Source organism: Ochotona curzoniae, unplaced genomic scaffold, assembly GCF_017591425.1.
Source record: "Ochotona curzoniae isolate NIBS_2020 unplaced genomic scaffold, NIBS_Ocur_1.0 contig_430, whole genome shotgun sequence".
NCBI classification, from domain to species: Eukaryota; Metazoa; Chordata; class Mammalia; order Lagomorpha; family Ochotonidae; genus Ochotona; species Ochotona curzoniae.
The window spans coordinates 15,501,267-15,520,788 of NW_024466219.1; the positions used below are offsets into that span (position 1 = coordinate 15,501,267).

Genomic DNA, 19,522 nt, shown 5'->3' on the forward strand with positions numbered 1-19,522 from the left:
GGACAAAGCAAATCATTGATTGTGTTACTGTGACTAGAAACCAAGAATTATTGAAGCAAATATCAAACAAGATAAATACAGATCCCACGACATTTAACTTGATGTGCAAGCATCCCTATGTACTTCCTGTTTGTTTCCGCAGAGCTCTCCCTGGCTCTGCCCACAGGTGAGACTTAAGAACAAAGGCAGGCGCAGTGGCAGCCCCGGACCCAGTCTGGGGCCTCTGACTTGCACTCGGGATCTGTGCAGAAAGGCTGGGGCCCCATCTGGGCCAGGCATGTACAAGATGAACATGAGGAGCTGGCGCTGTGCCACAGCATGTATAGCTACTGCCTGTGGCACCAGCATTTCCTATGGGCACCAACCTGAGTCCCAGCTGCTCTGCTTCAGATCCAGCTCCCTACCAAAATGCCTAGGAAAAGCACTGCAAGATGGCCAAGTCCTTGGGCCCCTGTACGATGTACAAGACCAGGAAGAAGTTCCTGGCTTCAATCTGGCCCAGCCTCCTGGCCAAGGGCTTGCAGTCATCTGGGGAGTGAACCAATCAATAAATTTTTAAAGATTTTATAATTTTTCTTGGAAAGTCAGACACACAGAGAGGAGAGACAGATCTTTTATCTGTTGGTTATTCACTACCCAAGTGGCCATAACTGCTGGAGCTGGGCCGATCCAAAGACAGGAGCTAGGAGCTTCTTCTGGGTGCAGGGTCCCAAGGCTTTGGGCCATTCTCTGCTTTCCCAGACCACAAGCAGGGAGCTGGATGGGAAGTGGAGCAGCCAGGACATGAACCGGCACCAACATGGGATCCCGGAGCATGCAAGGTGAGGACCTCAGTCACTAAGCCATTGCACCAGGCTCTGATCAACTTCTTAAAACACCCCGACTCTCTCTGGGGCAGGTGTTTGGCCTCATAGGATGCCCCGAGTCCCACATCTGACTGCCTGGGTTGGAGTCCTGGCTGCAGTTGTGACTCTAGCTACCTGCTAAGGCAGGCCCTGGGAGGCAGCAGTGACAATGTTTTCTTGCCTCCCAGACCTGCAATGAGTTCCCAGCTCCCAGCTAGGGGAAGACTGACCTGACTTGGGCCTCGTGTGAAAGGCCGAGGAATAGCAGGGCCTAAAGTGTCCAAATCCTAAGTACCTGGCAGGTGCATTCGCTGTTCTCTTATTGTGGTTGATCATGGGTACTTGCTCCATCTCCTTGGGGCACTGTCAACCTTTGGAGAAGGAAAATGCCTTCACTGCGTATCTTCCCTAAAAGCTCCAATTTAGAGTAGCACAGACCCACCCAACTACCAAGCAACACGAAAAATGCCAGTCAATGGCGCCACCTGCTGGTGGAAGCCAGGAATGTATGAGCAAAAGCACAGGGTATCCATAAGCCAAAGATGGGAGAGATGGACACGACACCATTGAAACATATAAACCTTTAATTTCATCACCATAAACATTATACTCTGATTGCTCACAAACAGTATAAAATATTTACTCCTCTAAATAAATAAGACAAACATTATTGCAAACGGCACTTAAACCCCCGAGAGAGAAGACCTCCTCAGCCAAGGCAGGGATGCTCCTGAGTGTGGGTGGGGTTCCCCAAGCACAGCCACTCCCTGGCGACTGGTGGATGGCGGAGGCTTGAGGAAATGCACTTTGTGCTTCTGGTCCTGCCCCAGCTCTGGAGGGAGGCCTTGGGGCCAGTGAGGAGGGCTGGAGAGAGGAACAGGGATGGCAGGCAGTGTCCTCAGGAGCCCAGGCTTGGAGGGAACAGAGGGGAGTGGAGGTTGCCACGCCAGCACAAGGAGGGTTAGGGATGCTGCTGGTACCTGGAGCCCAACCCCCACCTTCCCTGAGCCCCCTTGTGCTTGGCTGTTAGCATTTGGGATATCAGTTGGGGTCAGTAGGACTTCTGAGGTTTGGGGGTCTGGTAGTTTTAGGATCCAAACCAGTGACCCCAAGAGAATGGGATCCTGGTAGTGCTTTGCCCCATGGTCAGCCAGATCAGGGCATCCAGCAGTTGGGGAATCTATCCTTCCCCCCAACTCCTAGATGCCTTCCTGGCAAAGCTGGGCATGGATTCCTTTTCGCTTTGTTAAATAAATAAGTTAAATATTTAAAGGCCTACATCCCATTGATGGTAGCCCAGGGATCATCAAGCCATGACCTGATAAAATGGGGGGGGATGGGGAACAAAGGGACACCACACCCTCTAGGGCAGTCTCCAATCGCTCCCCCTACTCCCACCCCAGCACTTTCACATTGCCAAGTCCTGCAGTCCTGCCACTCCCAGACAATTGGGTGGCGGAGGTGGAAGGGAACTACAGGATAGGGCGAGGGAGCTAGGGATGGGAGCCCAGGTGGCCAGGCCAGGTCTGGGCCTTGCATCCCTTTTCTAGGTATGTCTCAGGACACATGCTGTTCACCCTGAGCCTGGGAAATCCTTCTTCAGATCCTGCCTTCCAGTGCATGAGCTAATCCAATGCTCCAGGCTTCGCCCTTCCCTGCAAAAATCCAAACTGTGAAACTCACTCTGGAAGCTACCTGCCCAGCCAGCCCTCGATGGAGAGACTGCGGAGAAAGCACTGACCTGGAGGCCGGGAGACCGACCTGTGTGGCCATGCACCTCATCGCCACTGGGTGGCAGCAGAGAGCAGCAGCGCAAAGCGAGTGACTGGCCAGCCTGAATAGGCAGCCCCCCTGAACTGGGACCCTGGCCCTCCAACACCATGCCCAGGAGGGCTCCTACACAGAGTACTTGGCCAAGTCGCTCTTGTCAAACACCACCTGTGTGGCAAAGTAAATGGCGACCAAGCCCAGGCCTGCGGCTGACACCATGTAGGCAGTGACAGAGTGGCTGAGTTGCACGATGGAACCCATGAGCAGGGACGGGGCCACCTGCGACAGCAGGAAGGCACTGTCCAGGATGGCAAGGTCCAGGCAGATGCCCCGGCCAGGCACACCTTTGGCCTCAGCCGGCTCCGCTGCCACCCGCACAGACATATCACAGGTGGAGGCCCCACAGAGCGAGGGTGTGGAGGGCAGCGGGCTGCTGCCACCTGCAGCCCCTGCATGTCCATTGGGAAAGGTGGCAGCAGACTTAGGGCCTGGCAGGAAGCTGGTGGTCAGGCTGTCCTCAGCAGGGTCGCTTCGGTATCTGGGCAGGAACACCTGAGGGAAAGGAGAAAGGAGACACGGGGACACATGTGAGACCAGGACCCAAGAGTCCTCACTAGGGCAGACCCTGCAGCCTTAGAGAAGGAACCCCAAGGACTAAGGAGAGGACACGAGGGAAGGTGACAGAGGACTGCAGCCAGGAGGGGCCTGCACCCACACAGGTCTGCAGCCTCAGCCGCAGCTGCCAAGCCAAGCCACTGCTCTAAGGCACCTGGCCAGGGCTGTGGGCTGGGGCACGGGCAGAGAAGAGGAGGGAAGGGCCCCAGCTTCTCTCCACTACTCGCCCTGGAGTCCACCACTGTGTGTTCGCCCTGCCCTAGCTCTATCCCTATGGCCTGCAGTATCCTGCTTAAGGACCAGGCTTCGGCTTGCCTCACACTGTCCCCGTGTCTGGCAGCGTGCAGCACAGCGAGTCCTGGAGCTGGCTGCATCACTGGGTGGGCAGTGCAGGAAGAGCAGGATGTCTGAGCCTGCAGAGACCCCTGGGGGACAGGTGTGTCCCTCAGTCCTGAGTCCCAGCCCATTCTCAGGCATAGGCGTATGCCCTGGCAAAGGGCACCAACTCCCAACCCCAAGCAAGGCTGCCAAGGGCCTCAGGGACCAGGTTTCCCCAAATCCAAATCTTCAACTGTTCCCTCTCCACTGTTACCTCTATAGCCACAAAGCAGCCTCCCAGTCATGAATTTATCTGTGGCCCCACTTGAGTCCCACAAGCGGTACCAGACCCCATGAGGGCTGTACCTGCTCAGAGTTGGGGGTGGGGGCACACAGGAGCCCAAAGCTGGAGCAGGGAACAGGCGTGACTACATTGCTCCATCAGGTCTCCTGCAGCAGGGGTGCCTTCATGGACCAATTCATGTGGGGCCAAGCGGGAAGATGGTCCCCAAGTTAAACACTGCACCCCACCAAGCAGAGTCAGGGACACCAGGCTCAGGTCTCAGTCGCGGGGATGGGGGTGGAGGAGACAGGAGGGAGGCTGGCAAAGAAGAGAGAATGAGACAGAAAAGGGAGACAAGCCAGGGGAGGGGGCAGGAAGAAGCAGGGCTCTTGGGGAACAAAGCTGGGCAGATGAGGGCCACTGCCTGGCCCTAAAGGACACATGTGTGGTTAAGACTGGGCACTGCCTCCCCCAACCTGCGGAGCCACCCCCTCCCTCCCCCAGCAGGATTCACCCAGCTCCACCCACTGCTTCCTGGTAGGGCAGTCCAGCCAGAGTCATCGGCGGACCCCAGGCTCCCCCTGCCAGCCAGCGAGAGTACCTGCTTCTCCCGGTGGTAGAGAGAGGCCAGAGTGTAGGGCAGAATCTGTAGGGCCGAGAAGGTGAAGCCAGTGAGGGCGGCAGAGGCTGTCACCACAGCCACGTTGTGTGACAGGCACATGGTACTGGCAGCCACAGGGAAGGCCACCACGCTGGCCAGGTAGACGGTCCTTGTGCCAAATCGCTGCACCAGCCGGTCCATGACAAGGGAGAAGAGCAGGGATATGGCGCACTGCAGGAACAGCCCAAGGCTGCCCATCCTCACACCTGTGTGGGGAGGCGGGGAGAGGCGGGGACACTGGGTGTTAGGGGCTGCTCACAGCTGCTGCACAGCAGCCCTGCCCCTCCTGCCACACCCAGAGCAGTGCGGGAGAGGCACTGACTGGGACAGCAGATGCTCTAAGGGATTACCAGGAGCCTCAACCTTGGGGAGAGAAGAGTGTCAGGGAGCGTGAAAGAGTTCCAGGAGGCCTAAAGTGAGCCGCACCACCACCCTGCCCCCACCGCCTCCCCAGGCAGCAGTGGGGCTTGCAGCCACCCAGCCTTTCCAGCCAACAATGTGGGGCAAGGTTTCAGACAAAATTCAGAGCAGTGCACCCCCATGGGGAGCCAGGGACACAGCCCCAGCCAGGCACCCCCCCACCAGCCCAGCACAGCCTCCCCCAGCCTCAGCTCCTGCCTGGGGCCTTACCTTCATCATAGTGTCTCCGGGCCTCGGTGCCTGGCTCAGCCCTGGGCACACCCTGGTACAGTCCCTCACCCACAAAGTCCGTGTAGAAGAGCGTGAAGGTCATGAGCGCCATCCAGCTGCACAGCTCAGCCACGAACAGGCGGCGCAGGGTACGAGGCATGTGGCAGCAGAGCCGGTGCAACCAGGGGAAGAGCGAGCCCAGGTTGCGGAAGGCCAGGCGGGCACGGCATGGGCAGCAGTGGGGCGGCCCAGAGGGCACCGGTAGCCCTTCCACGGGCTCCGCTGGGCCCATCGCTGCCTCCTCCACCACCAGCAGTGTGGCCGCCATGCAGGCAAGGAAGATGAGCGTGAGCAGGCCAAAGAGGCACTCCTCCTGGGTGCCCAGGTAGGGGGCCAGGGCACTGGTGTCCCAGTCAACAACAGGCAGGAGGTAGCCCAGGCAGCCACCAAGGCTGATCATGAAGGCGTAGACAGAGAAGGCCTGGCGGCAGTGGTCTGGGTCCCGGAAGAGGTCGGAGAGCAGGGCCTCTAGCGGGGTGAAGCACACCTGGCCGCAGAAGTCCAGCAGCCCCACGCCGAGGATCAGCAGCGCCAGCTCCAGGGCCCTGGTGTTGGGACATAGCAGCCCCGCCAGCCAGCCAGCCCTTGGGATGAGGAAGAGGCTCAACAGGACGCCCAGGGACAGGGCCCAGATGAAGGGCCTCCGGCGGCCGTAGCGCCCGCGCCAGTGGTCACTGGCTGAGCCCAGCAGGGGGACAGAGATCACACCCAGCACGGGGCCAATGCCTGCAGGGAAGGACAAGTCCATGAGACTGTGGCAGGCCAGCAGAAGGACAAAGGGTTGGAGAAGCTGTTACCCAGGCGGGATGGATGCTGTGCTCTTGCCTGCTCACTATGACATTTGCAACACACATGCTCAACAACTGATTCACAGAGCAGGGATGGTGGGAGGCAGGGTGGGACTCCAGGGCCCCCTCCTTGTTGGGGGGAGGATGGGGCAGGGTCACATAATGGTGATCATTCATCCCCCATTGCTTTTACAGAACTCCTGTGGGGCGAGGAGCAGACCTCCATGCTGGAGGTAGGAGTGAGCCCTGGCTGGGAAGCCACATGGGGTCAGTCCTAGCCCTGCAAGTCAGAGGCTATACCCCCTCCACAAAGGCATGCCTCGCTGCTCCTAAGGATGTATCAGTCTCCAAGTGTAGCATGGAGCAAGGCAGGCTCAACTCCTGACTCGAGCTTTCTGCTAATGCAGGCTCTGGGAGGCAGCAATGGTGGCCTAGGGAGCTGCATCCCTACTCCCAGGAAGGAGACAGAATGCAGCTCCCAGCTCTGAACTGAGCCTCACCCAGCCCTGGCTGCTGCTGTGAACATTTGGGGAGTAAACCAGCAGATGGAAGCCAGTTCCCTTATTTCCCTCCAAAAAATTTTTGGCAATTAAAAAAAAAAAGCAGATTGTTCAACAGGGGAGCCATGTGGATAGAGAAGGCTAGGGGCACTTTTCCAGGGGTGGGGGACCTTCCTCCCAGGGTCACCCTTATATCCAGCAAAGTCTCCTGAGCAGGTACCAGAGTCACAGGCCGCCTCTTCCCTGCAGCCCTCTACCCTACTTCCCAGGAGGATGTAGTGACTCACCTAAAGTCATGGTCATGAACCGCTCCTCTACCCCCACTTCCAGCAGCAGCGGTGGCACAGAGGTGATGCCTGCAGCCAGGCACACCTCCAGGCCAAAGGTCAGCAGGTTGACCAGCAAGAGCTGGGCTTTGCGATGCCTCAGCAAGCGGCTCAGCCACTGTCTCTGCACCATGGTGGGACTACGGGCCGTTCACACACTCCAGAACCGTCGTTCAGCCCTGCCGCACAACCCGAGGCCTCTCCTCCTCTCTGCCTTCACTGGGCGTAGATTCAGCTGGGCATCCATTTCTGCCAGTCCTGGGGGCGGGGAGGGGTGCAGGTCTGGGGTCTCAGCCCATGCTCAATGCATACTGTCATGGGTGGTGCCTCAGTGGAGACACATCTTGGCCAGCAGCTCCTGTAAGGATGAGGACCATCAGAAGTCTCCAAGATTGCCTCCCAATCGCCTGAATCCACTCTCAGGCCTGCAGTGTGGCCCTGCCCCACTCCCTTGACCAGTCAGGAAATGCATGTTACCATGAGCCTGAGGCTGATATAATTAATAAGGTAAATATGATTTTTAAATCTCCATCTGCTCCAGAGCCAAGCAGATGTCGGTCTGTCTGTTTTGGAACATCTCTGCAAACTGTTCTTGCTCACTAATGTGGAAGGAAAAAAAAAAAACATCAACTCAATTTCCAGCTGCCTAGGCCCAACTCCTAAAGTGCCCCTTGAGACCCTGGCTATGCCCACTCCAAAGGCTGGGGCTGCTGGGTCCCCTTTGTCAGGTACCCACTCCACCACCTGGATCACCCCCCTGGGTCACTCCCAGGACAAGGGCGAAGGGGAAGGAAGAAAAAGCTGTGGTTTATTGGGTCGGGTTTAACCTGTTGGAGAAACCACTAATGAACACTCCCCTGGCTAAACCTGCAAATCTCTTCCTTGAGTTTCTTCCCAAGTTCAATGGTCAGAGGACAGAACACAGTCCCCAGCTGTAGGAAGAATGGGGCTGTCCCCAGGTCCCCGAGCCCTGCTTTGCAGGGGCATGAAACCACAGCACCTGGCAGCACCTGTGCTGACGCCAGCGACCCCTGAGCTAGCAGGAAGCCCCGTCACTTCCTGGGCAGCCCTGCCCTCTCCCCAAGTGGCTTGGTTCTCAGCCAAGAACTTCCTGTAGCCCTTCCTGCCAGCCCAGCCTCCCACGCGCCCCTGCTGCACAGGTGGCCTCTAGAAGGGCATCCACTGCCATGTCTGCCGAGAAGTGACACTGAAAGCAGGAGAGCTGCAGCCGATTAGGCAGGGATGAGCACAGGCTGCAGGTCCGGACACTGTCAGCCATCCCCAAACACATGGAGGACAGAACCTCCACCAGACATGCCTGGCTGCAGCAGCCACCCTTCCCTCCCTCAGTACACAGCCTGGCTCTAGCAGCCTTGCTAGAGCTCTCCCGCCTTCCCTCTGCCAATCTCGGGCATCACACAATAAAAGGCCCTTCAGACCCTCTTATCTCTTCAAGTAACACTCAGCCTCCACAAAGCCGCTGGAGGTTCTCTGAGCAGTGCCGCTGAGAAATCAGCCACCATCAATACTGGATAAGATCTGTCCACCCTGTAACTGCCTCCTGGGCCAGCAGCTGGTACACCAGGAAGGAAGGGAAGCAAGATAAGGCAGCCAGCAGCCTCCTCCCCGGAGTCCCGCTCAAACCCATGCTGGCCAGGAAAAGGGGCACGGGACTCCTGGGGGTGGGGAGGATGGCCTGAGCAGGAATGTAAAATACAAACCACAGAGCCCTGGAAGGGAGGAGGCGATGTAGGTAGCAGTCTTAACTGGGGGCTGTTATGGATTTAGCTTGAGCCCTTGGCCTCACAGTGTCCCGCCCAGAAGCAAAGTGGGGGAGGGAGGGCACCTCACAGAGGCCAAGGCCAGGGAGCAAGGATCTGGCCAAGCTCAGGTTCAGAAGAGTCCGGCCCACTGCACCCTAAGCTCACTCTGGGAGGGCCCTGGCTACTCACCTGCTCTGGGCTTCCAGGTCCTCCCTGAGCAAACAGAGCCAGAGTCAGCTGCAGCCTCGCCCACACCCTGGCCCCATTCTTACTCCCAGGATTTGGGACAAACTGTAGCTCTCTGGAACAATCCATCACCCTCACTGCCTTCTGCCCTGAGTCCCCTTAATGGACAGGACCTTTCTTGGCCCACAAAGGGGAAAAGACGAACAAGGGGGTGTGGAAAGGAATTCCTCGAGCACCCAGGCTGCCTCCTTGTCTCAGTGCCCCCATAGTTTCCTCCACCTGGAGCCTGGGGGCTGGGCCAGCTGAAGAACTGGCTTCTAGAAAGGCGTTGGGCAGTCAGCCACTCCTAGCCCTCCATTCTCAGGTTGCAGAGCCTGTCTTCCCTTCCTTGCTCTGTGCTCTGCCCTGAAGAACTCTGCCCAGCCAGAAATGCATGGCAAATTCCAAGCCCATATGACGCCTCCTCTTGAGCCCCCCCCAATCTTATCCCAGGTGCCTCAGTCTCCCCTGTTTCGTTTTTCTTTGGGGTCCTCAGAGTGCAGGGCACCAACTCCTCCAGGGCTGGGAGAGGTCCAGGCCCTGCCTGGCTCCTGAACTCAGCAAGGTCCAAGAGGTGGAAAAGGCTTAGGACTACTTTGTTTTCTCACAAAAGCTGTCCGGCAGCAAGGCACTCACTGTCCTGCTCGTCCACCCCCGGGGTTCGGGGGATCTAATTCACCTCCACACCCTTCAGACTCAAAGTTGTCTGACAAATTCTCCCACCGTACCACTCCTGGGATATTCTACCTGCCTGCCTGGGAAACAGAAGAACAACCTGAAGAGCCAGTCTGCAGGGTGTGCTCACCTGGAGAACTGGGGGCAGGAAGAGGAGGGAAACTGAAGTGGAGGGCCTGACTGTTCAGCTTGCTAGGAAGCCAGGTCCCCATATGGTTCCAAATGTCCCCCTAGTCAGGAGACAGCAAGAAAGCAAGCTCTGGGCAAATACAAACCAAGCCCAAGTGGCCAAGTCCCAAGTCAAGTCAGTGGACTTGGCATCCCTCTGCCCACGCCCTGATACAGGGGGCCCATGTGTCTCCTGCACTGCAGTACACGGCACTGTGGGACAGGCTACAGACTCCAGCACAACTTCAATGCCCACCTCCACAAGGAAATCCCCTCCACTCAGATATACACGGGAAATGTGTCCCTAATGCATGGAGGGATGCCAGCAGGTGCTGAGAATATAGCAGACATGAAAAATGAATCCTCCTCCCCTAATCCCACTGCCTCGACCAACATGCAAGGAAATCCCAAGGGGCAGAAGGGAAGAGGTGGCAGCAGTAAAGATGACCAAGGCTCAGAGGGAGCCCTGGCATGCCGGCCCTGGGGCATACTGAACCCTGAGCAGAGTGTGTAGGGAAAACCCCATCACAGAAACAAACTTGGCCTGAACTCTGTCCAAAATTCAAAAGACAAAGTGGCGGAGGCAGAGGAAAGACAGTCCAACCCCACTTCCAGGCAGTGCCCAGAGGGAAAGGAGGCTCTGGGGGACGCATAAAGAGGTCTTTGAGGGCCTTCAAAGGGGCCCCAGCCACCCCTCCCGGCTGAGGTGCGGCTGGGGGCAGGCCCCCTCTGCTGACGGAGGCCTCCGCCTGAGGCCAGTGTCAGGCAGAAATACTAAGGCCTCTTTATGCAGGCCAGGGTCCCCACACCCTGGCCCAGCACATCAAAAAGGCCGCAGCCCCGACCCTGACCCAGCAGATCAGCTCAGGGGCAACCCTGCCATCTCCTCTGCTCGTTCACAAAAGCTAGCTCCGTGGCTCCTGCACGCAGCCACCCGGCCTCCCGCAGTGGGGATGAGTGGCGGGGGGGGGGGTAGCCCCGAGAACACTGACTCAGCTGAGGGGTTGAGGGCAGGGGACAGGGTCACACCAGGCCAATCTCCTAACACCACCCCCCCACCCCCCACAACACCAGGCTGGGCCCAACCCCAGCGCCTTACTCCACTCAGTGCATTTCCAGACCCTGCAGGGTTGGGGGGCAAGGAGGAAGGCCTCTCAGAGCTGGGTGGGCAGGGTGCATCAGCCCAGCATCCTATCTCCCCGCTCCCCTATACACACACTCCAGGTCTCATGGCCAGGTGAGCAATGTAATTCCAACAGTAGCCTAACCTCCCTCCAGGCAGCTGCACAGGAAGGCAGGGAGCTACAGCCCCTTGGTTAGAGATGCAGTGCCTGTGGGAGTGGCTTGGGGGCTGGGGAGCGGAGCACAGCCTAACACTACAAGCTGTGCAGGTGCCTTCCAGCCTATTCAGCCCTCATTCTGGACGCGCTGCCACAAGGGTCTCTGGCCCTGCAGAAATGTTCCACACAACCAGCGGAGGCCCACCACCTCACACGGCTCCCACGAGTACCTGAAGATGCCACTCAAAAGGAAGACCTCCAAGAAAGAGCCAGGGTCAGGCGGCGGGAAGGGCACCCCCAGCTTGGACCTCCCCCGGGACCCAGGGGCCAAGGATTTAGCGCCCACCCTGCTGAGCCGCCTTTTCTTCTGCAGGACTGGGAGCCTTCTGCTTAGCAGCTTGTCAGAGAGAGTGAGGGGCTGCAGGCTTGAACACAAAGGGGGATTAGGGAGAGCCCTCTCGGCCTGCCGAGTAATCCATCAAACTCTCCCCCCCCCCTCGCTGCCAACACCAGCCCCTTCCCACTCAGTTCCCCCTCCAGCTGCTGTGGGGCCCCTGCCCCCTTTGGTTCCTGAGCCCTGTCACATTGGGGAGGGGGCAGAATGTGCAGAGAATCCCAGGCTCCCCTGGGGGTGGGGGGGAGACACTGGGAAAAGAGCAACAGCCTCCCCTGTGGATGAAAACCCAACAGGTGGCAGTGGCTTGGAGGAAAGTTGCTTTTGTTGCCCTGAGAACGACAGTCCAGCTTCACAGAGAAAACAAATACCCGAGGAGGAGGAAGGAGGGAGAGAGGGATAGTGGCACAGCCCCATCTCCCGTCTCCTCTGTGAGGCAGTGGCAGGAATCCTGAGGCTGGCTGGACCCTCACCTTGGCCCTGGCGACACTCAAGAGACACACTCTGACCTCCCACAGCCACTGCCTATGGTCACACCAGGCCAGGACCCCCAGACCCGGACAAGCACTGTTTCACCTGCACCATCCAACACAGGGGCCACAGCCTGGGCACTGGCGTCCTCATCCCTGGCACGGTTGGGGAGGGACGAGGTTGGAGGAAGGGCGGGTAGGGCGAGGTGTGGGAGTTGGTCAGCTCTGGGAGTTGTCGGCGCCTGTGCTTGCTACCTGACTCTCAGTAGCTGGCTCACCTCCAGTGAGTTAACGGGGACATTCACCACTACTCAACCTCCCAGCCACGTGACCCAGGTGGCACACCCACTGCACAGGCTGGCAAGTTTAGGTTAATCCCACAACGCCCTGGACCGGCAGCAGTGGCAGTGGGCCTGGGACTAAGGGCCTGAGACAGCTGCCTGGGACAGCAAGGCTGAGAGGCCCCTCGCCACGCCACCCCACCCCACCCAGGTGGGAGCACCGTGGGCCAGGAGCTGTGACTCCACCTTTCTCCCCCACTTCTACTCTCCTCTCACCCACACCTCCCCCACTCAGCACTCAGGCAGCCCCCAACGGGAGAGGAATGCTAGGAATGTAAACGCCTCCCCAGGTGCTGGCCCTGACAGGTGAGGAGAGGTCACCACCACAGTCCCGCTGAGGTAGCTGGGAGACAAGCTGAACATCTCATAGCTGCAACAAACAGGCTGGTTTCCATCACCAGGAGAAAGGGGTCATGGGCGAACCCCTCTGAACTGCCCCTAGAGGTGCCTGGCCTGTGCCAGGTGCTCACTGTCTCTCCCCTGCAACATTTCCCCATTCTTAGTGCCCAAGGATGCAAAGCTGAGCTTCTCACAGAACTTAACATGCCCATGGTTGAGTAGGAAGAAAAAAAAAATCAAACCCTGGGAAAATTCTGGAAAGAGTACAGTCTTGCTTCAGCAACTCTTAGAAGCAGGGTAGCCTGGACAAGCCCTTTCTCCTCTTGTGGCTCAGCAGAGAGAGAACTCACCTGCAGACCCACGCTTGGGTTGTGTGCGGCTGTGGAGTCAGGGGACCACACAGCCCTCTGCCCACCTCAGACAGGGTGCTGCCCACCCAGACCCCACAGCAGAACTTCGGAAGGGACTTTGCACATTTTGTAAGGGAACATCCAAGGGCATCAGGTGGCCAAGGTGTGTGTTCATATACACATGGTCACTAGGTACCAACACGGTGCCAAGGGTCAGTAGTCACCTGCTGGGGCAAAAGCAAACCCTTCTCAGTTGCCTCCTGGAGCTGGACTCTGCTCCTGGCAGAAATGAGTAACTAAATGCGTTCTCTACTTGGGCAACAATGAACGATTTCTTTCAAGGTGGGGCAGCCATACCAAGAAATCCCTGGGTCCAGGGTGGAGGAGGTAGGGTATGGAAAAAGAGCATGGAGCTTAGTACAACCTCCAGACCACAGGGAGGTTCCTTGCCCCTCCTCAGTCAAACCTGAACAGCTTCCTCCTAATGAACTTGACCCTTGCTAGTCAGCCAGGTCAGATCAGTTCTCCCTATCCAGGCATGGCCTGTCCTGGTCCTCTCTAGCCTGGCTTCCTTTAGAAGGTGAGATACTCAGGAAAGAGTCCAGGAGACAGGTCTCGGGTTGGCCCTGATGCCCTAGGGCACGTGAGCAGCCCTACTTGGAATCATAGGGTATTGGACAACGCCCAGCTCTTCAGACGTATTCTCTAAAACTGTCTCCCACAGTGAGCAGACCCTTCTGATCAAAGGGACCCCGTTCCCACCCCTGCCCCTAGAAGAAGTACGCACCAGGAGGTGCAAGCTGAGCTCCCTCTGAGAAACGTCAAGGAGCGCTGTTTCCCCACCCCCCAATCCACACAGCACCTTCCAAACTCCAGTCCACAGGGGCTTAGAGGCCATGCAGACACTATGCAAGCAGGTGGCACCAGTGGTAAAGCACACTTCCACAGAGCAGAGGATGTAGGTGGAGGGGTCCAGGACTTTGTGGAGGAAGTGAGCATGCAGCTGTGCCCTGAGAGATAAGCAGGCAGATTCTACCGAGAAGAGCACAGGTGTCAATAGAACCACCCAGGGCTGCCCCAGGATGGTGTGCTGGAGAATTCCAGGCCCAGAACCAAGTAGGGACTCTCACCTGCGATCTGTCCAAGCCATCTATGGGCCCTGGATGAGTTGCCACACCTCCCTGGGCCGGGCACTTGAACTGTTTTCACTTCCAGAGAGCCTCCAACCTCCATCCCACATTCCACATCCTCCCTTTCCTTCACGTGAACCACACGCAGCTCAAATCCCACACTGGCTCTGCAGAACCCAGGCTGCACCCTTTCTCCCCTCCACTGAGTCTTCACTATGCCCAGCAGGCATCCCTTGGGGCTGTATGTCGCACCTGGTCTCCAGGGCTTCTTATCTGCAGTCCTTCCTGGGAAGTGGAGAGCATGGGCCCTGCTTGCGCCCCAAGAAGGGTGATCTTGCATCCTCACTGCCATCCCAGAGGGGATGACTAGCATACTTGGGGATCCAGATGGGGCTACATTCCAGATATTAGGCTCTTTCCAAGGACAGGAGCCACAAGTGGGAATCTAGATTGCCACGTACCTAGGGAAGGGCCAGACACACCTAGCTTGGATACTATTTGCCAACTCAAAGTACACCTGAGATTAGAAAGGTCTGGGTCGGTGGCGGGGCTACTGGGGCAGTAGGGGGGGCGGGTACTGCTTTTGTGGGATAGCTGTTCCTGGGACATCTTACGTGGCTGAAGTGGTGACTGAGGGACTTCTGGCTAGGGGACCAGGAGCTGGCCTCCAACCTCCTTCCTGCCCAGTCATCCTAGAATCTAAGAGCAATCTCCTGGTTAGTGTGGGCAGGTGGCTGAAGATCCCTGACCCTAGTTTAGGGCCCGGCGGCTTGGCCTAGCAGCTAAAGTCCTCGCCTTGAATGTGCAGGGATCCCATATAGGCGCCAGTTCTAATCCTGGCAGCCCCACTTCCCATCCAGCTCCCTGACCCTAGTTTATCTTTACCATAACCTTGAAGAGAAAGGCCAGCAAGGAGGCAGGCCTAACCCCAACATCAGAAGCCAGAAGCCCTTAAGAGTCACTCACAGACTGGGCTCCCCAACCATAGACTTCTCTCTGTAGAAGAGGAAACCCAGGTCATAAGGAGAGAAAAGGATTATACAGGAAGCTTTGGCCAGGAACCAGGACCATGCCGAGATGGCTCTGCCCCCGAGTAAGGGCACTTAATACACTGGACAAAACCCAACACTGTGCAAGGGCCCCATTGCTGGGAGTCAAGTGGCATCAGCCTTTGAGATTCTGGGCCTGGCACCAACTGGTCCAGCCTCCTCTCCAGCTGCCCAGCACACAGGGCCCATGACTGTTCAAAGGAAGCCAGGCTGGCAGATGCCAGAGGGCAGGGACAAGGCTGCTGAGGGCTGAGGAGGAAGGATGGAGCACATGGGCCCAGCAAGGTGGCGCAGTGGTTAAGGTCCTCACCTTGCACGCCCAGGATCCCATATGGGCGCTAGTTCTAATCCCGGCAGCCCCGCTTCTCATCCAGCTCACTGCCTGTGGCCCGGGAAAGCAGTCGAGGACGGCCCAAAGCTTTGGGACCCTGCACCCACGTGGGAGACCCGGAAGAGGCTTCTGGCTTCGGATCGGCATAGTATCGGCCGTTGCGCTCACTTGGGGAGTGAATCATCGGATGGAAGATCTTCCTCTCTGTCTCTCCTCTCTGTATATCCGCCTTCCCAATAAAAATAAATCTTTAAAAAAAAAAAAAAGGATGGGTAGAGCCAGGCTTGGGTTTCCCAAGCAGTCACAGACTGTCTACCTCGGATATGCCTGCATCACCTGTCACAGGACCATCTCTCTGCAAGTGGGGCAAGGGTTCTAGACTGATGGAAAAACAAGTCATGGGGCATTGGCAGGGCAGAGGTGTGGACATTGAGTGTGACCAAGAGCTAAACTGCAGAAGTGTCATTTGCGGCTTATGCACACACACAGTTATAGGGTGTAACTCCCTCACTAAAAAACTCCAGATTCCAAGTGTAAACCACAATGATTGCCACCATTGTCACCAGTAGCAGCAGCTGACATTTATCAAGCTCTGCTTACAAGCAGCTGCTGTGCTCGGAGCTTTACCTACATCAGCTTGTTTAGTCCCCACAGTGCTGTCAGGTGAATCCCCTGGTCTCACTGTGCAGAAAGGCTGAAGGGAAGAGAGGCCAAATCACTTGTGCAAGAGGAAATAAGAGTTCATTTAGCCAGACCCCAGTTCTTACCCATCCACAGGAACTCCCCAAAGTCCCGAAGACTTTGCTCCCAAAGAAATCAACATGCTTCTTTCTTAAGAGCAGGGCCAAGAAGAGAGTTCCAGGTTGGGCACATCTGTCCACTGGTCACAGGTGTTGGATACATAGTTATGGAGAGTGAACTTTTATTGAGCACTTAGCATAGCTTGGACACACAGTGGAGTGCTTTGTACACATCCTTTAACAAGACTTTTAGACACGATTTTATGTGTACCATTCATATTTTAAATGTGTACCATTTTTATGTGTATCATTTATATTTGTTCTAGTTTAGGAACTAGCTACGCTTAGCAGTAGGTATCATCATCATTATCATCCCTACGTTAGGGCTTAGAAGTAAATAAGTAGACAAGCAGCCAATGTATAAAGTCTACCCTTCTGACAGTCTGGATTCTTATCCACAATCTCATTATGAAACTCTGCAGGTCCACTTGACAGTTCTTAACTGCACATCCAGTTTTTGGACCATCCTTGCCTATTTTCCCAAGAGTTCTGCTTCAACCAACAGCTCTGGCTTAGGTAAGGGGAGAGCTGCAGAGAGCCCTCCCCCCAACAACCACCCCCATCCTCCTCCACCCTGGGAGGATCATGGTCCAGCTCCTTAGCCTCCTCCAGGGAGCCAGGGTGGGCAGAAGCGATGCCTCCAGCCCTGCACAAGCACAGGAACCCCTGCCAGCACACACCCACCAAGTGCGGCTGTGGCTGCACAGCTGCACATTTAGCTACAGCTGTGACGGCATCTTCAGGCTCATCCTGCTGAGCGCAGTTCCATTTTCTGGGCACTTTTAGAGCCGAGTCCTAACTCCAGCACAGGGCTGAGAGAGGAGATAAGGGAGGAACATGCAGATGGGCCCAGCTAGCACAAGAGCCTGTGACCTCAGAGTGTGGCTCACGGACTGCTTGGGAGGCTTGCTCTGTGGACTTCCCCCAGCGTCCCACACAGTCCAGAACTTCAAGTCTTGTGCATCTCACCTCCACACCAGCCTCTTCCTCACACCTTGGAGCCCAGAAGGGTGATGCGCTAAGTGCTTTGGGGAGTAAGAGCCAGAACCCCAGGACCTCAGCTCCACACCTGAGGCAAATTTTTCAGTACAGGTCACCTGGCAACATCTGGTCAAGGTTTCCAGGACAGCACAGGTGCTAGGGATCAGTTCTGGATTGAAACTGAAGGACCAGTCTTCACCAGGTACCCATCAGGCCAAACCTCACCCTGGCCCGACTCTGCCTAGCTCCTTAGGGGAAAGGGGAGGGGGGCAGAGCTGGGTCCCTCTCAGGAAGGACCCTGATTGGACAGGAGCCACCCAATGACTCCGGTGTTCCAAGGGAGACAAGAGAAAGCTTAAGGATGCCAAGCCCTAAAAGACCAAGTGCAAGGCCCAATTACAGCCACCTCACACATGTGTGCTGCCGGGTCGACTCTTCATCCTCTCTCAGAGCCTCGGGGCTGCTTCCTCCCCCGGGTCCGCAGGAGAAAGGGAACCAAGCAGAGAGCCCGGGAACACGCACCCCAGCTTCCACTTTGCCCTGGCACCTACATGCAAACGAACTCATCCGCTTTCCCTGCTTCTAGCCCCATCTTTCTAATTCTTCCTTACCCCACCCCACCCCCGCCCAGGAAGTGTCCCGAAGCCTGAGCACCCGCGGCGCCCCGACTTTGGGCCCCTTTCCCGGCTCCCCCAAGTCCCGGACCGTGCGCGCCCGCCGCAGTGACTCATCCTGCCCCTTTCCGGTGAAGCCCAGACAAGGGAAGAAAATAAATGCAACTTTCCAAAGAAAACTCTGACGCGGGAGGCTGCACCGGGACGCGAGCGGCGCGCCAGGCGGCTGGCCGGCCCGGAGCTCTGGGGAGGGGCTGCTCCCCGCCCACCGCGCCCCGGCCTGGGACAGCCGAGTTGGGGGACCCGCGCGCCTTGAGCCCAGCCCACCCTGCGCGCAGAAAGCTCAGCTCCGAGGGCACCCGAGCGGGCGCCGGCACTGCGCACCGGGCCGCCGCGGAGCGAAGTCGCGCCCCCAAGGGGTCTCCTGCGGGATCCGCGCGGGGCCCGGTGCGCAGCACCCCGGACGGCCCCGGTCCCGCGGGACGCCAAACAGGCGTCACCACGAGGTTCTGCAAGCCCCGTTCCCCTCCTTCCGCGCGCCGGGGCCCTCGCCCCTACCTGGCCACGGCGTGCGGCTGTCACCCGGGGCCGGCACGCGCGAGCTCGTCCCTCTACTCGCCCCACGCGCGCCAGCCGGCGGCTTTTAAATCTCCAGGTTACCCGGCGGGGAGGGGGGAAAGAGCATGCGCGCTGGGCTGCGGGAGGGAGGCGGGGCGAGGCCCGGCGGCGGCGGGGGTGCGGCGCGGGGGCTGGCGGGGTGGGGCCCGGACCCGCGGAGAGCGAGCGGGAGGTCTCGCCGCGGTCTTTGTAGCCGCGGCCGCGACGCGCAGCCCCCGCGTGGCTCCCAGACGGCCCTGTCATTAGCCGGGCAGAGCGCCGCCACCTCTGCCGCTTGCCGCCCAGACCCCTGGGTGCGGTGCTGTGCGGTGGGGTGGGGTAGGGTGGGGTAGGATGGAGGGAAAGCTACCCGTCTTCTAGGAGGCCCCCACTCCTCCCTCTCCTCGGTACTACGGGACCAGCACTGCCCGCACGTGTCCTTCTGGCCGGCCCCGGATTCCCCGCAGAGCTGCACCTACCTATCAGGGGGACTGTGGCTTGAAGGGAGGGAGATGCCACGTTCTCCCCAGCTGCCCCTGCCACTGTTTGCCCGTCCCCAGCCTCCTAGCGGTCCACCCAGCCCCTCTTTCTGCATACAGAAGACACATTTTCCTGTTCTTTTCCTCCTTTGGGAGGTGCGTGGGCTGAAAGTGGCCATTCTCTGGGTCAGGTGGGCACACTGGGGAGCAAGGTCCTAACCCATCAGGCGCCCAGCATGCCCTGGACAAGAGCGCAGCTGCAGGTGGGAGGCGGGTCTCAGGAGTCCAAGGCTCCGCTCTCCTCCCCAACCCCTGCCCTGGGGGTGTGATGTGGGTGTGAGCTCTTGTGTCTTTTTTTCTTCCAAAGGTGGTGAGAAATACAAGGTAGGCAAATTGTTGACAGAGGGGTATGCACAGCTAATTGAACCATGGTAACACATGTTTTTAACGTTATTGCTTTAAAAGTAATTCCAGTGTTACCTTGTGGCTGGGATGGCCCAGCTGTATGCTGTGGAAGGGTGCTATGGTGGTTGTCTCTGAGCATGTGCAGACTTTGCTCCCTGTACCCTCCAGGACAGTGTAGCAACTATTGACATTGCATCTCCATTGTATTGAGTATTATAAGGAAGCTGGCAATGATTAAAGTATGCAGAAGGACTGCCTCTATAGATTATACACAAACAGAGCAGCTATAGGCTTGACTATTTGAAGCTTCCTGGACCCAGCCCTGCCATGGACAC

The 19,522-nt window shown here is 57.8% G+C and overlaps 1 protein-coding gene across 1 annotated transcript; it reads right to left on the bottom strand.

Moving 5' to 3' along the window:
• Positions 1-1,420: 1,420 nt before the first annotated feature.
• Positions 1,421-18,325, bottom strand: SLC45A3 (solute carrier family 45 member 3). The gene is made up of 5 exons (XM_040985534.1): positions 18,265-18,325; positions 6,758-7,154; positions 5,123-5,908; positions 4,433-4,698; positions 1,421-3,167 (listed from the first exon to the last, which is right to left on the bottom strand). Exons 2-5 carry the CDS (start codon positions 6,927-6,929, stop codon positions 2,742-2,744), a joined length of 1,650 nt encoding a protein of 549 aa, XP_040841468.1. The 5' UTR covers positions 6,930-7,154; positions 18,265-18,325; the 3' UTR covers positions 1,421-2,741.
• Between the last annotated feature and the right edge of the window lie 1,197 nt (positions 18,326-19,522).

Bases quoted from the DNA above. Each gene is read 5' to 3' on its own strand.
- SLC45A3 (XM_040985534.1), bottom strand. From the start codon at position 6,929: ATGGTGCAGAGACAGTGGCTGAGCCGCTTGCTGAGGCATCGCAAAGCC. The intron at 5,909-6,757 runs GTGAGTCACTAC...CCTTCCCTGCAG, and splicing joins GTTCATGACCATGACTTTAG to GCATTGGCCCCGTGCTGGGT. The intron at 3,168-4,432 runs GTACTCTCGCTG...CCTTTCCCTCAG, and splicing joins TCTACCACCGGGAGAAGCAG to GTGTTCCTGCCCAGATACCG.